At 33.8% G+C, this 15,481-nt stretch overlaps 1 protein-coding gene across 1 annotated transcript; it reads right to left on the bottom strand.

Moving 5' to 3' along the window:
* Positions 1-6,724: 6,724 nt before the first annotated feature.
* LOC114398660 (glucan endo-1,3-beta-glucosidase 12-like) lies at positions 6,725-7,312 on the bottom strand. Its single transcript, XM_028360836.1, has one exon. The coding sequence runs from the start codon at positions 7,310-7,312 to the stop codon at positions 6,725-6,727; it is 588 nt and encodes a 195-aa protein (XP_028216637.1).
* Between the last annotated feature and the right edge of the window lie 8,169 nt (positions 7,313-15,481).

The raw sequence follows: 15,481 nt of genomic DNA, 5'->3' as shown, positions 1-15,481 counted from the left end.
TGTACTAAATTCTAGATATTGGGGTTTGTTTTAAACTTTATAAGGAAGTGGACTGAAAATAACTTAGAAAATCTTTTGAGAACAGTCCACTTGTTAAGTGCATAACTCGCGTTGAGCGCATCACTTCAGTGCGCTAAGCGAGTATTGCTTGTGCTGAGCGCATCACTTCAGTGCGCTAAGCGAGTATTGCTTGTGTTAAGCGCTCAAACCCATGTTTCTCAAGCTGATTGGGCACGCTAGGCAGGCCATGAGTGAGCTAAGCCCAATTCAGTTCGGCCTGAATTGGGCTAAGCGAGTGTCTAACTCGCTAAGCGCATCATGTTTGCTCGCTAAGCACAGTATACCTACACTGAGCCCTATTCGATTTAGCCAACTCATTGGTTTAATTGAGCTAAGCGCGACCCATTCGTGCTGAGCCCAAATCTTTGCGGCCTAAATAACACTAAGCGAGCAACCACTCGCTAAGCGCATGGACCCCTCTGTATACAAGATGCATTAAATTCACTAAGCCAGCCCTGAGCCCAGCTTAGCGAGAGTTACAAGAATTAACATCTGCATAACTCGCTAAGCGCAATGATTTGCGCTAAGCCCAATATCAAAAAAAAAATTGAATTTCAAAGCTGGGCTCAATGTGTCGGCCCGCTAAGCGAGAATTTTGAGAAACCCAAACGTCTCTCTCACCCACTTAACGCGCTAACTCGCTAAGCAAGTTGGTCGAAAACTGCTTAAGTTAAGTGTAACAGCAGTTACACTTACACTTATCCAAATTTGAAGAAAAAATTCTTGCAACCTCTCTCCTCTGAAAAAATTTTGCATTGCATATTCTAGCTTCCATCTTGCATCCTTTTTCAAATCTACATTAAACATCTTCGATTCAAGTAAGTTCCTGACTTTACTTATGCTCTTTCTATTGTTGATACTTTAGGGTAGAAAACCATTTTTTATGGAAAATGTGATGATCTCGCTAAGCGCGTCTGATGCGCTAAGCGAGTTCATCAAATCGGCTTAAATATATGCATTTCCAGACGAACTCGCTAATCCAACATGCCTGCGCTAAACGAGTTCATCTCTTTGTTGAATGCTCATCTTCTATATGAACATCATGGCTAAGCGACATCTGTGTGCGCTAAGCCACTAAAAAACTTCATTGATGATAAAATTTTGGCTAAGCGAGTGCTGTTTCGCTAAGCCCAGGTACCTTAGACAAATTTTTGTTGACCGCCTCACGCTAAGCCCAGCTTATCTGATCTAAGCGCAATTCATTGCGACAGTTATTGGGCTAAGCGCAATTGATTTGCTAAGCCCACATAACTTGGTTAAAATTTTGAAATTTTGCTCGCGCTAAGCGCAGCCCTTTTGGGCTAAGCGCTATTCAATGCGGTTTGAATAAGGCTAAGCGAGCCATGCTCACTAAGCCAATTAGTGTCCAATAGTCGAGGGTCTAGCTCGCTAAGTGCATGTGTGAAATAAATTTGTTTTGGGCTAAGCGAGGGTCTATCTCGCTAAGCCAATTTTGCAGAAACAAAATTTTCTATCATAACTCGCTAAGCGTGCCCCAATTGCACTAAGCTAGTGAGTTATTTTTCATAAGGCACGCTAAGCGAGCTGCGTCTCACTAAGCGCCCACTATCAATTTTAGTTTTTATTTTCTGTTTACAAATTTTAATAAATTCTGGTCTAATAAATTGATGGGTTCTTCTCATTGTAGATGGCATCCAGAAAGAGAAAAAGCACAGTTTCTAGGCCACAAGCTCAATATGACACCAAGCGATTCCATTCCTTGGAAGCCTGGAACAGATACACAGATAACATTCTCGGCTAGAATATCCTTCCGAAGAGAAATGTTCAATTATACCATACTGAGTTTGATGAGTTCAAAGTAGAATTGGAGAGGTGTAAAATACATAAACGCCTCACCAACCTCCAGGAGGGAAGCATTGATGTGGCGATTGTCAAAGAATTTTATGCCAACTTGTATAACCCTGAGGATCAGTCATCCAAGCAAGCATGAGTAAGAGGACATTTGATAAAGATTGATGGAGAAAGCCTCAATGATTTTCTTCAAACACCAGTGGTACTAGAGGAGGGGGAGACCCTACCCGCCTACTCTAGATTCTGTAGGTTGAGGTCCAATCCTCAAGAGATAGAGGCTAGATTATGTATTCCCCACAAGGGTTTTGTTCTGAACGCTGAAGGCCAACCATGGAAGCTCCTCAGAAAGGACACATTGGCCCAGACTTGGAGTGTCCCATCTTACTCCAACCTAGCTCCCACATCCCACACATTAGATTTAAACATGGATAGAGCTAGGTTGGTTTACGGCTTGGTAACCCATATGGGTATGAACATTGGCGCCCTTGTCTCGGGTCAAATTTCTTCTATTGCTCAAAGTAACTCCTCTAGGCTCAGATTTCCAACCTTGATTACTACTCTCTGCAGAGCTAGAGGAGTTACTTCTGATAGTTTGATCTAGGAGAGCCTGAGCCCGGCCATTAATTTGGCCTACATTAAAAAGAACTGTTGGAATTTGGGTGATCTTACAGTTAATTTTAGAGGGGCAAGGAAGGCAAGGACAAGACCAGTTGATGTTCCTTCTTTTTCTACTCCACCAGCTCCATCCACATCTGCTACCCTAGCACCAGCACCTCCAGGCCCATCTACCCCAGCAGCTTCATCCATTCAGAGTCTATATCAGGGGCAGATATTGATAATGTAGAGCTTGTAGAATGGGGCTTTATAAAGACCCATTATGATAGTGGAGCAGTTTATGGAGAAGGGAGCCTGGCCAGGAGCCCAACCCTCTCTTGTGAGGGAAGGTGGAGGTCCCACAGCTCAAGTACCTTAGCAGGTGGAGGATGCATTCTCTGAGGCCATAGTCCCCGAGCCATTTGTTTATGAGGCTGATGAGGCAGGCGAGACATAGATGAGACAGAAGGCTACTACTCTTGAAAGGACACCACAGGTTACTGTAGATCCACCTTCACCAATGGTGGATCTATCTTATCCTCAGCAGGCAGCAAACCCTCCTACTCTAGTGCTTGAGATGCCAGATGACCCTGCCACACCAGTCCTGAGACTGACTAGCACTCCTCCAGTCACTCCTGTGTTACAATTTACAGATGAGGAGGACACTCAGGATCAAGACACCCAGCAGCAGGACCAGTCATAAGAGTTTTAAATTCATGTTCTTGTTTTTTTATAAATATTATAATTATTATGCCTTCTGTACATTTTGTTGTGGATAATTAGTATGCATGTCCTGAAGCATACTAAATAGTTTGACTTGATTCTCTGATTATGTAGTGAGAACATAATTATTTTTTTTAAATTGGTGTTGTGAGTTGATTGCATGAATGGATGAAGCATTTGTTAAATCATGATTATTGAATGAGCATGTATGTTAGATGAGAAAGAACAAGAAAGTAGGCTCACAATTAGAAATGTTAGTCAGTGGATAGATTGATTGTGAAAGAAAAGCTTGAACTATAACCCGGTGAGAGTGTAAACTTAATTGTTGAGAGAACGACTAGCATAGAACAATAATTTTTGTATCAATCTATGAATTTTATAATGAAATGCATGAATTTGGATATGATGAAGGCCATTTTTGTATATATAAGCCACTTGACAAAAAAAAAAGCTTACCTGTTTATCAATGATTATATCATTTGCACCCATCTTTGAGTTGAATTGTAATTGTCAAATTGAACCTTGAGCTTTGAATTGTCATTTCCATTTACCTTGCTTAGGTTTTAAGAGAGCACATTGGAATCTTGCCCCAAATTTGGGGGAGTTTGTTGGGTGGTTAATTTTAAAGGTAAGAAACAACAACACACAGCAAATTAATAAAATGTTTTATGTGTTAAAAAAAAGCATCCTTGAGAAGCTTCCTTGAGAAATTTCCTTGAGAAGCTTCCTTGAGAATGTGAATGTATGTATACATGATTTTGATGATGTCAAAAGAAGAATCAAACAAGACTCATTTTGCTTCAAGATTAATACAAGATTGTTTCAACAAACAAAGCCCTGATTCAAGATTTCTTCAAGATCAAGCCTTGCCTCACAATGAAAGGTTTCAAGTCATTCAAGGCACATGTAATCGATTACCAATGGTTTGAAAGTGTGTAATCGATTACACATCATATGTAATCGATTACACATCATATGTAATCGATTACCAGAGACTCTAAACGTTGGGAATTCAAATTTTAAATGAAGGGTCACAATTGTTCAAGAAAAACAACTGTGTAATCGATTACACTAATTTTGTAATCGATTACCAGAGAGGATTTTCAAGGAATATCGCCAACAGTCACATCTTATCATTTGGATTTTGAATGTCCATCAAAGGCCTATATATATGTGTGACTTGGGATGAAATTGAAGAGAGAGTTTTGCTTGGTAAAAATGTCTTATCCTCTCAAAAGAAAATGAGAGAGATTCCAAGAGAACTTCATTGTAAAATGCTCCCTCAAGAACTCTAGGGCAAACACTTGCAAATCAATTAAGAGTTCATCCATGGATCTTCATTGTAATATTCTTCTCTTGAAGAGAGAATTCTTCTTCCATTCTTCTTACTCAATGAAATTAATTAAGGGATCGAGGGTCTCTTGAGTTGTAAGGATTCCTGAACACAAGGGATGGATTGTCCCTGTGTGGTTCAGAAGTTGTAAAGGATTTTACAAAGATAGTGGAAATCTCAAGTGGGTTGCTTGAGTACTGGACGTAGGCACGGGTTGTGGTCGAACCAGTATAAAACTGTGTTTGCATTCTCTCTTCCCTTATCTCATTTATGTTATTGCAATCAATTTTGCCTTGCATGTTTAAAGAACATTATTAAATTGATTGTTGTTGCTTCTTCTGCATTCTAAGCCTATCCCTCTTAAGATTATTGAGGCCACAAGGTCTAACAGAGAAGCTTTCTTGAGAAACTTCCTTCAGAAGCTTCCTTGAGAAGCTAGAGCTTAGCTACACACACCCCTCTAATAGCTAAGCTCACCTCCTTGAGATGAGAAACTAGAGCTTAGCTACACACACCCCCTATAATAGCTAAGCTCACCCCATGCAAAAATACATGAAAATACAAAAAAGTCCCTATTACAAAGACTACTCAAAATGCCCTGAAATACAAGGCTAAAACCCTATACTATTGGAATGGCCAAAATACAAGGCCCAAAAGAAGGAAAAACCTATTCTAATATTTGCAAAGAAGATTGGACCCAACCTTCGCCCATGGGCTCAGAAATCTACCCTGAGGTTTATGAGAAGCCTAGGGCCTTCTTTAGCAGCTCTAGCCCAATCCTCTTGGAGTCTTCTATCCAATACCCTTGGGGGGTAGGATTGCATCAACTAAAATGTTTTTTGGGTTGGACCTGAATCAGGAGGGAGAGGCCTTGACGAACTCTTAAGAGTCTAGGCCTTGGGGGTAAATACACCCGGTTTAAGTGTTCCTTTAAGCCTATGCCAATCCCACATGATTGGAGCATTCTCGCAAAATAGTGTGACTCTGACTGGTCTCCCTATGATTTTACCTAGTGAGAGTGGCTTGACTTACTAGTGTGTGGTTTGTCTTGTCATGTACTCCTAGGCGCCCGACGAGGTTTTTCGCTGACATGGTACCATATTGCATATAGGATTGAGTTTTAATGTATTTGTTGCATAATGCTTATGTATTGATCGATATTGATTGATTTAGTGATATTGTGTTTTGATCCTTGAGTACATGAATAATGTGAAAATGAATGAGACGTGTTGTGTTGTGATGTGATGTTACGCGACAAAGTGATGGAATGACGTGAGTTATGTTTAAGTAAGTTATATTTCGTTTATATGATATATATATATATCTACATGTTGTCTTGTTTCTCTGTATTAGCTAGGAATGTGATAACTCACTTTCTGTGTGCTATTTGTGTTTGGATCTTGTGATGATCTCGTCGTGGGAGCAGATGACTAGGTGAATTGCTTTAAGGAACCTTGTGCTGAAGGATGTCAGGACTCAATGCTCTAATAAGATGTGACATTGGGCATAGGTTTCTATATTAATTGCATGAAGTCTTGAACGACCTTGTTTCGAGTCGAGATGATCGATTTTATTATTTATTGGAAAAATTATATTATGATGTTAGAAAAGTGAATGTGAGCCTTTTACCCTTTTGAAATGCTTTTATTTAAATGTGTTTTAAAAACTTTTAATTAATTATGACTTCGTATTCCTTTTATTATTAGTATATTTATGTGTGGGGTAGAGGGTGTCACATAATTCTTGCATAGACGCTACTTAAAAAACAGTTTTTTTACGACACACCTTTGACGATGGTCCCCATAAATCGCCTTCATATATAAAGGTAATGGTAATTTTGTAAACATGAGGTTTTTCAATGAAGACAGTTTTATTGAAGACTACCATTCCACAACTGTTTCGCGAAAACTATCTTAGAATGGTTATCATTCCATGAAGGTTTTCCAAAAACTGTCTTAGAAGTGAGTGTGTTTTTAATGAGATGTCTCTTCCTCTACTCTCTCACGCTTAACGTTTCTCACTCTCCCTCTCACTCTCTGACTCACCTTCTACCTTGTTGCTTCGATTCTTCCTTCTTCCACCCACATACGACGACGCTCTATAGTTCCTCACCCTTGGCTGCCCTATGTAGTTTAGCTTCTTCTAACACAATGGTTGAGGTTGATTTCAGTATAGCACTTGAGAATAATGATGAAACTAGATCTATGACTGCCGGACCAAATCAGCAAATGTCGTCACCAGATCTGCTACTAGGCGGTTGTGGTGGGAGTTATTGTTGGTGCGAGTGAAAGAAAATATGGAGAGAAACATAGTGGTGGTGTGCATGCAATGGTCAAGGAGTTGGGCATGTTGGAGGGTAGAGTCGGATCTTGCTATGACAACAGTGCTAACAGGGAAAGGGGGCTTGGCAAGGACGATAAACTTGATTGGGGAGGAGTGGTCAAAAACATAGTTGAAGGGTTTGATAACTGATTCAAGGAGTTTGGTTTTGAAGGAACCGAATGAGGCGGGAAATGAGTTTTGGAGCACAAAGAGTGTGATGAGTGAGGAGATTTTAATGTTTTTGTCGAGGTTATATTTGACAAGAGAAGGGTGAACACTCTTCATGGCAGGTACGAGGAACTTTGTTGTGTTGTTTGGGTCCACGAACACTTTATTTCTGATGGCTATGGTTTCAATTGTCATGGCGAGGTAGTAGCTAAAGATGTTGGCTTGGACCCACGTGTCAGTGAAGGACTGTTCCGTGGTGGTGGCGAGAAGCTTTTTTGGTATGGCAACCACCACCTTCATTCCTAAGTTAGCAAACGTGGTTAAGACGGTGGTGTCGGTGTTGTAGAGCTTCACACAATTCAACCCCTGAGTCTTTAGAAGCTCCACCACTTTCGCCGATGTAGGTAGGTCATTTGCAATTTTTCCATAGTTTATTTCGATTCATAAGGGAGAGGTAGTTTGTTTTGGACATCTGTATATTTGTTCCTAAAATGAATATTTTTGGAGTTTGTATCATTTTGTCTATTTTAGATTTTTAGTGCCTTAGATGGTGGCTGAGTTAATCATTGAGAATGAAGTTACTATATGCCAGTTGTATGATACATTATTTTAAAGCCAAATCTATCCCTGCATGGTATTGATGTATTCTAGAGAGACATGTGAAGAATGGAGTTGCTGACTTATCATGCATGTTGATTATTGTAATGGATTTCACCTTTTGATACAATCTTTCAGAGGATTAAGAATCCAAAAATCTTTTGGGTACCGGCTATAGCTCCAATGGCTCGTCAAGGGCCAACATCAATCATGGAATTCAAATAGTGAGTTAGATATATATAATCAATTTTTTTTCACTTTCTAAGTATCTTATAATATACCACAATTCTGTTTTGTTCTTATATATGAAGTTGATTAATTATATATGTGGGAAATCTAGATAAAGGACTAAATTCCTTGTCCATCCACTATTTGAACTTTAATGCTAAATATTTACGAGCAGTTATGCAAGTTGTTCTTGTTACAAGCATGTTGTCATTAGCGGTAAGCAACTAAATAGTTTCAACCAATCATTATATTCAATACTATTTTTCAATTTTTATTCATTTCATATTAACTTATTTTATTAGGAAGGAATAGCTATAGGAAGAAGCTTTGCTCTTACTGATAATACACTGCACGATGGGAACAAAGAAATGATCGCTTTCGGCCTTATTATGAACTTGTTCGGTTCATTTACTTCATGTTACTTGACTTGTGGTATGTTATCCACGAACAACTGTCCCATTAATAATAGGAAATTTTTTTCCCTACATGGTATTGATGTTTTCTAGAGAGACATGTCAAAATGTTACACAATATGAAATGGTATATTTACGACACACTTTCTAAGACGGTTCCTACAAACCATCTTAGAAAGTCAGGTGGTGGCAATTTTGTAAATACAAATTTTTTTACCACGACGGTTCTATGAAAACCGTCTTAGAAGGTTGTCATTCTAAGACGATTTTCTAAAAATCGTAGAAAATCGTCTTAGAATTGAGTGTGTTTTTAAATAATTTTTCCAAAAACCCTAATTCACTCATTCTTTTCTTTTCCTTCCTCCTCCTTCCTCTTTTTACTTTCCCTGCCACCACCACAAAGCCTTCGTGTTCAGTCCTTCCGATGCTTCGTTCAGCATCCTCACCGCACTGGTGGAGAATGACCACGCTTCCCCGAATGGCTCACACTTCTTCCACCATAAACCCTCGATTTCTATCTCCGTCTTCGTCTCACTCTCCTCGTCCTCCTCCTCCTCCTTCTCCACCACCATGCACCTCATTCCGACAATGCCGAAGCCCTACCGGAGCGGACTCCCTCCTCCTCCTCCCTCGAGTTCTGCTAGTCCATGCCGGTGAATGTGCCGCTTATACCGATGAGAAGACACCACCACCGTCGCTTACGTCCTAAACTAAAACCTGACCCAATATTTTAGAGCTCAAAATCTAAAGACTTGTTTTTTTTTACTTCCTTGGAATGTGAATCCGTTTATTGGGTTGCGATTAGGGTAAAACAGGGGAGGGATTATTTCTAGTGTCATTGTAACTACGCATATGCGCATTGCGCACACCTCACAACCAGAACTCCGATGACTTCAATGATCAACGACAAAGAGAGAGAATAGCCTTGTGGACTGGAATTATAAGATCATGTGTGTGAGCCTTCATTGCCAAAAAAGATTGTGTTTGACTTTTTGGTCCTTTGTTGAAATTGGGCATTTTATTTGGAGTTCACATTGGCAAGGGAACAAAAACATCATGTTGCATTTTCTTCAATTATTAGTGGTTGGCATGCTTTGTTTAACAAGTGTTAATCAAGTTTAACAAATGTTGATCACTCTAACTCTGTGTTTCATGAAGTTATTATGTATGTAAACATGGATCTATGTATTTGGGAGGAAAATGAAAATCAACGCAGAAGTGATAGAAGTTGATTTGTTAGAACAACTTATGTATGTCTCTGTTCAGCTTGAAGATATAGTATCTAAGTAGGTATTTCAGTATGAGAATATTTCAAGTTTTTGTCCCTTAATTTGAATTTCAAGAAACAAAACCTCATTCCAGACATCACCATAAAGAAAACATAATTGTTATTGAGAAGGATGAGTCTACTACAGAATTTGGTCAACCTTCTAAAATTGTAAATAAATCTCCTATTTTTCCTTTTATTAGATACTCTAATTTCCTAGTTCATGCTATAAATCTATACAAGGAATGCATAAATTTAGTTAGAGACATGTTTGTATTCATTTTGGTTTGTATTAATAAAGTGATATGTCATCTGAAATCATAAATTGGGAGGTTGAACATTTATGGGGGACTTCTGAAGCTTAAGTGCCAAACTAATGCAATCCTCTCAAGTTAGGACAAAAAAGTTCTAATGGATGTCTTTTAAAATAATTAGGTTGATCTGCCTGCATCTTTCTTATGGTAGAACTTGAAATGTTTCTTAATGTTCTTATTAAAACTAATGATTGCTGACATAATTATGTTCTACTCTATCTTGCAGGTTCTTATGCGGTTGTTTATCATGGAATTTTGGAATGGATCGATATAAATTTTATTGTTTTATTTTATTAATAGTATTGACTAGTCGTAGGCCCTAAAACTTACTTTCTTTTTCAAGATGTTGCAGTCAAGGTTTACTTCAGGAATGAATACACAGAGGAGAATTTACAAGACTATAGAAATGAGGTTTCTCTCTCTTTTTATTGCTTTTCATGGGAGTAGTATATTCATAGGGAAGACTTGCCATTGTGACCGAGTTATTACCTAGGTAAGATTTTCAACATCTTCATCTTAGAGCTTGTTATATTTACCGGTAAAGGAGTTGCACTTAGTTTAGAAGCACATAAAGCATCATGATGGATCATCCATTGTATTTTTGTGGCATTAGATAATAGATATGTTTATTAGTGAATGTGAATCTCTCAACCACTGTGTGCACAAAATCCCCATTTATTTTTCTTTTTGTATGGAAATTATGGGAACCATAGAAAAAGAATTATAGTAAGTTAAAATGTAATGACATGAGGTCATTTATAGGATCTATTTATCAAAGTTTCTAAAGTTGTCGAGTTAGAAAGAAAAATGAAAAATTATATATATATATATATAGATAGATATAGATATATATATATATATATTAAAAAAATATGTATTCATTTAAAATATGTAAAAAGGGGGGGGGATGTTGGGTTGGAGATGGTAGGCAAGGTGATACTCTGTTAAGTAAGACTCCTGCAATTTATTTTATATTTTATAATAAAAATTATATTAAAAATTAATATGTTGTGATTCTACATAAATAGATTAAAATTCCTGAAACATGAAATTTTTTAGTTCAATTTTAAAGTTATATACATGAAATAAAATATTGAGAGAATTATAATTGTAAAGTATGACAAAATTCTAAGAAACAAGTCTGTCACTTTTATCTATAATAAAATATAAAATATTATTAACATTCCTCTTTTGTATTAATATACACTAAAAATATTCCAATTTGTGAAAGAGAATCTTTCATAGGAATTTGATTCTTCTTTTCTATCTCCTCTTCTTCTTCTTCTTCTTTTTAATAAAAAACAACTAATCTTTATATGCAAAAAAAAAGACCTTCTAAGACAGATTTTAGGCCTAAACCGTCTTAGAAACTTTAAATTTTTTTTTTAAAAAAACACATTCTAAGATGGTTCTCCGTAAAATCGTCTTAGAATGTCTATTTTCTAAAATAATTTTTGAGAAAACCGTCTTAGACTTTTCAAAGTTCTTAACTTTTTTTTGCTTTAAAAAAAAAAAGATATTCTAAGATAGTTATCCGAAAAACCATCCTAGAACGTCTATCCTTCTAAGATAGTTTTTCACTAAGAACCGTCTTAGTACCTTCTAAGACGGTTTTCAACTAAGGGCCGTCTTAGAAGGGTGCCTTTTTCTAAGATGGTTTTTTATGAAATTGTCCAAGAAAGTGAAGACTTTCTATGACGTTACCTACAATGACAATTATTCCATCGTCGTATGTGTAAATTAACTTACGTAAAATGCGCTTTTTCCAATAGTGACGGAGTATCCACTAGTGAACAATTGCTTCGTACCATACATCATCGCTCTTAATTATTTAATATTCACCACCTATTAATAACTACTGATATGCATTTATAATGTTTACTTCGTTATCATTGCAAGTAATATGCTAAACTAGTTAACCACATTTATTTTCTTATTGCGTCTGCTTGCGAAATTGTTGTGACAATATGAAGTTCATTCACACAGTGAATAATGAAGTTCTATCAATAATCTGTTGAGTTAGCTAGTTTGTGTCACAACATATTTATTAATCGAGTCCTTGTAATCTCGCAAAGCTATTTATGGATTTGTAGGTTATTTCAACTCAATTTCAAATACAATGTTAGTTTTCTGATGGCTAATTTTGGGGGTTTTGTTGTGTTGAATTATTTTATTTTTCAGACTTTTGAGAAGAACCCAACCAAAATTAAGAACTATGGGATATGGTTGCGGTATCAAAGTAGGACTGGTTACGATAGCATGTATAAGGAGTATCGTGACACCACTCTAAATGGTGCAATTAGGGTGATGTACAATGAAATGGCTTCTCGTCATAGGGTCAGGAGCCCTTGCATCCAAATTATTAAGATTGTGACTATCCCAGCTAAGCTTTGCAAAAGGGAGAGCACCAAGCAATTTCACAATTCCAAAATCAATTTCCCATTAGTCTACAAGAAAGTTAGACCACCTACCAGAAAGTTGAAGGCCACATACAAGGCCAAAAAGCCAAACTTGTTTATGTAATGTGGTTGATGAATGAGTTACAAATACTTGTGTCTATTAGGCATTTTCAATAGAAACGTTCCCGTTGGTTTTTCCCTGCCAGATTTTGTTTGAGTGTTTTTTAGACTATTGTCATTGGGTTTATCTTTATGTTTTTGTTGGATATTACTTTATGTTTTCTGTAGAATTGTCATTGGATATAATAATTTTCAGACATATAATTTACTACTTCTTTGTGCATTATTAACATAGTAGAGAATACAAATTGGTGTAATGTGACGCGTAACCACTTGGGGTAAACTGATTCTGCCTAAACTAAGGGTGTTAGAAATAAAGTTTTAGTTTCTACTTTAATTTTTTGCAAGCACTTTAACCAGATATACATTAATTTGGGTCCATCTGGTTTTTTAAAAAATTATCTACTTTTTATGACCTTGTTGAGAAATCTGTCATAGAAGAATGATCAACTTTTTAACATTTTTAAAATAAAAAATAAACATTTGAAGACGGTTTCTTAGAAGATCGATGTAGAATGCGAGATTCTAAGACGGTTTAAAAATCATCGTGAAAAGTCAATATTTTTCATGAAGACGAATTTAAAGACGATTCATAACCATTGTGGAAAGCGTAAAATAGCTATTTTTTAATACTTTTTGTAGTAGTGAGATGAAAATCTAACTCATATAGACTCTCTTTCCCTGTCGAGTTTCACTAAACTCATCACACACACATATATATTAATGCACGAAAATCTATAATTAAAAACATATAATTATTATAATCAAATTCATACATGTATAGATGACACAACATAAAGTTTCATCTCTCAGCATGAGTTATAATTTTTGTCAAGGTATTACTCAAGAGATTAAATAAAGTAAAAAATAAAAAAAATCTTGATAGAAGTTGAACTCGTGATCTTATATTTAAAGACAAAACAAAAATCACCAAAACATTTGTTTTTTTAGTTTACTTTATAAATACTATTTTACATGTATTATTAATCACGAATTATTATTATTTTAATTATAAAAACTTATAAATTAAAATAAATATATAATATTTAATTTTACTTGTATTTATTTTTATTATAATATATTATTTTAACATAAATAAATCAATTATTATACATAAAAGTTTGTTCTTATTTTACTATATTTTTTTAAAAAAAATTGCACAAACTATTATATAGGTATTTGAAAAATTACTTTATGTAATTTATACAAATTCAGTATATTTAAAATAATATTTAAATAATTAAAATAAAAAAACATTTATTTTTTATAATTAAAATAAAAATTTACATCATTTATATATAAAAATAAATTTACATAATTTTTATAAATTACATACTAATTTTTTTAATTTCCTTGATTTATATAATTGGTATTCAAAAACTTACTAAATAACTTTTATCGTTAAACCGAAAATATTAAGATGTAAGTTTCCTAAAAAATTAAATATGAAAATTTTATTAATTTATATAATTAGAATAAATTAATTTAAATATTATGTAATATGTATAATTTACATATTAATTGAAGCAATTATATTGACTTATATAATTAGAGTAAAAATAATTTATATATTAAAATTAATTTCCAAAATAATTCATATATTAATTTATGAAATTTAATTATAATTGGTAAAATTAAAATTAAAATATGTAAACCATTCACAATAAAAATATATAAAATGATTTAAAATAAAATTACAAATATTTATATATTAAATAATTTTTATTTTATAATTTTTTATAATCCAAAAGTTGTGTTTATAGAGTTAACTAAATAAAATAAGTGTGTTAATGATTTATTATATTATCTTTGAATATAAAAGGTCATGACATTCCTATTAAGACATTTTTTTATTTTTTCACTTTATTTAAAATTTTGTGAGATATGTGTTATGTCAATATACATCCGCATGTAAATACCAATATGTTACATCAAATTCAACTTTTGAGGAAAACTAAATGTCTTGGTTTAGAAATAAGGGAAATAAAAATTAAAATTTAACCTTTTTTTATAAAAAGACATTTATTAACATTTATTAAAAAACAAAACCCAATTGTTATTATAACTTATATTTAATATTTAATTTAATTATATATAAAAAATATTGTTCACTTTAAATTAATTTCTTAATTTTTTTATACGAAATGTTGTAATTTATTTTAATTTAAGGGAATCTTTTGATATGATTTAATGGTTTTTAAAAAATTTAAAAAGTTGCAAGAAGTTAAAATTATAAAAATAAAATTATAATTAATTTTCATAACATATTTACAAAGATGCTTTTATGTCTTTAATATTTTATATGCAATAATTAATTAAAGAGTAAAAGAATAATAAAAATAGTCTTATATGTATTGAAACCAACAGTTAAAACAAAACCTAGAAATTGCTCACAAAAACAACCGTTATTATAACCTATTTAATTTAATTATAAAATATAGTGAAATAATTATATATAAAAATATTACATTTGTATACAAATTAATCCTATAAATACACACTCTTTGTTAGTTTTTTTTTTTCGGATTCACCCAATGATGCAAACACTTTAATTCAATTAATTCCTACTATTTTTGTCTATCAATTAAAACCTATTGTTTTTTCACTTAATACTTTAAAAAAAAATATTCTAATACTATCTCCACCTACTGCCTTTCTTATATATAAACATTCGAATTATGCCATTGCAAAGAATTTTTATTTGAGTTTACTTTTCACGTATAATTATTGTAAATATGTTTATATTATTTATTAATTATAAATAATTTTAAATATAATTTTTAAAATAATTATTACAAAAATGAATATTCTAATGACATTAGGTTAATTGAATACAAGTATAAAAGTAGATCTAATTTAATTATGGTATGACTTTCGCGTCATTAACATAACGTTTTAATCAATTTAGTTAATAGACTAATTATATATAATACTTAAATTTCTAATATATATTTAATACACATATAAATATAAATTTAAATAATATATTCAGTGAAAATTAATTTTGATATAATATAAAAGTCATCAAGGTGATTTGTTGGATATACCAATACCAATAATTGTGCTGATTGCGCGCATAGTAACATCCCTTGTTTAACTAAAATGGATGACCGGTGAGTGGGACTTGTTGT

Source organism: Glycine soja, chromosome 19 (genome assembly GCF_004193775.1).
Source record: "Glycine soja cultivar W05 chromosome 19, ASM419377v2, whole genome shotgun sequence".
Taxonomy (NCBI): Eukaryota; Viridiplantae; Streptophyta; class Magnoliopsida; order Fabales; family Fabaceae; genus Glycine; species Glycine soja.
Note: the sequence above shows the minus strand (reverse complement) of the source record. Positions and strands in the feature narration are given on the sequence as shown.

Bases quoted from the DNA above. Each gene is read 5' to 3' on its own strand.
- LOC114398660 (XM_028360836.1), bottom strand. From the start codon at position 7,312: ATGAAGGTGGTGGTTGCCATACCAAAAAAGCTTCTCGCCACCACCACG.